The sequence below is a fragment of the Vipera berus genome, assembly GCF_964194415.1.
Source record: "Vipera berus genome assembly, chromosome: Z".
Classification (NCBI taxonomy): domain Eukaryota; kingdom Metazoa; phylum Chordata; class Lepidosauria; order Squamata; family Viperidae; genus Vipera; species Vipera berus.
The window spans coordinates 24,544,722-24,547,258 of record NC_138205.1 but is presented as its reverse complement, the minus strand read 5'-3'; the positions used below and the strand labels follow the sequence as shown (position 1 = coordinate 24,547,258).

The 2,537-nt window shown below is 35.2% G+C and overlaps 1 protein-coding gene across 1 annotated transcript; it reads right to left on the bottom strand.

The window, feature by feature from the left end:
* Positions 1-486: 486 nt before the first annotated feature.
* On the bottom strand, positions 487-1,401 carry LOC308677218 (olfactory receptor 14A16-like; the record flags this gene model as incomplete). The annotated part of the gene is made up of 1 exon (XM_081343434.1): positions 487-1,401. The coding sequence occupies one exon, from the start codon at positions 1,399-1,401 to the stop codon at positions 487-489; it is 915 nt and encodes a 304-aa protein (XP_081199560.1).
* Positions 1,402-2,537: the final 1,136 nt, after the last annotated feature.

The following is a 2,537-nucleotide window of genomic DNA, read 5'->3' as shown; positions in this document are numbered from 1 at the left end:
GAAGAGCAGAATCCCATTGCAATACTACAGAACTGAGATCAGCAGAACTGAGACATTTATACAGAGTCTTTGAGAGAAACAGATACCCACAAAACTTCATCTGAAGATCTTGATACACAAACAATAAAAACACCCAAAACAACACAAGAACTACAACAGGAATAGCAACAACCAAACAAACCATAATTACTTACATACAGAACATTTCAGAGATGACAGCAAGGAACAGAACAACAGGAATTGTCAGCCTGTGAAATGCCAGAGCTGCCAAACATCTATATTTAGCAAGTATGTTGACAGTAATCAGGGATGCAGACCAAAAAATATGGACTGCTAGATTCTTCTGGTTTGAGAGGCTGGATTTGCTACATTCCCCCCCCCCACCATATCCTTTTCTAACACATTCTTTTATTCACAAAAGTAAAAGAAAAGACAGGGAAAAACTATGGGGAAGAGAATATACAAATACTGTATTAAAAGGATTTATCAAAACCGCCACAGTTGAGAAAGGACACATTTGATATTCTTATTTCTCATGCTATAGATGATTGGATTGAATAGGGGTGGAAGGAGGGAATACAAAACAGTCAAACCAAAATCTAAGTAAGATGGAGTATTAGAGGCAGGTCTGAGATAGGCAATGCATGCAGTTAATATTAGCATAGATACTACTGTGAGGTGGGGAATACAGGTGGATAAGGCTTTTTGCTTTCCTTTTTCAAAAGGGATTCTTAACACTGCCTTGAAGATCACTGTGTAAGATACAATTATAAAAGTAAAACAACCTACTCCAGTAATGATACCAAATATAACAATTCCAACCTCAAGTAGATTTAACCCAGAGCAGGACAATTTTAGCAGTTGTGGAATTTCACAAAAAAATTGATTAACAACATTAGAACAAAACAGGATGGAAAAAGTGCCAGTGGTATGCAACATTCCATAGAGGAGACCTGTAACCCACACTAGAATTATGATATCAGTGCAGGCTTTCCAATTCATCACCATCTCGTAGTGTAGTGGATGGCAAATGGCAACATACCGATCATATGCCATGACTGTCAGGAGGAAAAAGTCACAAGCTCCAAAGGAGATAAAAAGGAAGACTTGAGCAACACAACCAATGTAAGAGATGTGTCTGGTATCCAAGAGAGAATTTATCATTGATTTGGGGACAATGACTGAAACAATGCCCAGGTCTTGCAGAGCTAAATTCATAAGAAAGAAGTACATGGGGCTATGCAGTCGATGGTCAAAAGCAACTGCAGAGATGATGAGAAGATTTGTTGTGACAGTTGCCATATATAACACAAAGAAGAAGAAGAAATGCAAAAACTGCAGATTCCGGCTTTTTGAGAATTCCAGGAGCAGAAAATAAGGCACTGTGGTTTGATTCTCCATGTTTTCTTTATGACAAAGGTGGAATAACTGCAAGGAAAGAAAGGAGGGAAAATCAGCTAGATAAAATGTTGTAGTTGGCATTTCTATATGTGATGAAAATAGAAAATATCAAGAAATGTCAAGGATGGACAGAATGAACAGAGAGTCACAGTATGGAAAACAGATTTGTAGGATAAGGATATTAGAGCACACTCTTTCCCCTTTTTACCCATCTGTACCAAAGAACCAACTGCCAACTTAACACTTTTTGTATAGTGATCAAAAGCATTGGCTAGGAGTAGAACAAAGTTGGTTCAGGTCGATTTTCATAAATGAAAGATTACTTGGAATAATTGGACCCATCATGATGGGTCTGCACTCCTACAATTTTGTGGTAGTGTTGGAAAATTGGAGAATTCCAATGTCTGGTGCTTTGTGCTTCTAGAAAAAAAACCAATATAAATCTAGACAATAAATGTACTATATCTATTACCTGGAAATCTTGAGAATAGACATCTCTTTGTATAATTTATCTCTGAATGTGTGTATTTATGTAAGTGATGGCAATGGTGTTTTTTTTCTCAATTTCCCTAATAGATATTAGGCTAAAGTGACAGCATAAAAAACCTTTAAACTAATACATAAATACAAGATTGTTAAACATGTATTTAATGGCATATGGTTAAATAGAAAAAGATACAATAGAATTTAAAATACAACATAACTGCTATTTTGATATTCACTTGGTGATAAAGACACAATTATACCACTGTTAAATACATTTAATCAAAGGACCTCGAATATTAGCAGAATAATTAATAAATCCCCTTATCCAACAATCAGAAGGAAATGAAAACTCATTTTGAAAATGCAGTCTCCCCCTTAATAAAAACCAATAATGTCTGTAGTAGAGCTTGGACAGAAAATGAGACACTACCTATTGTACCTTTGAACTCTGACATCTCACCATTTTTCTTCAACGATCTCAAATGCCATGTAAGGACATTTTCAACAATAATATTCAACTTGTTTAAAAATAGAGAAATAAAAAGAATTTTAGGAATCTAACCATGCATTTTTTATTCATATACAGATCTTTGCCTGTTCTAATTAAGTTCATGCATGAAGATATGGTCCAAATTTCTCCATATTATAAC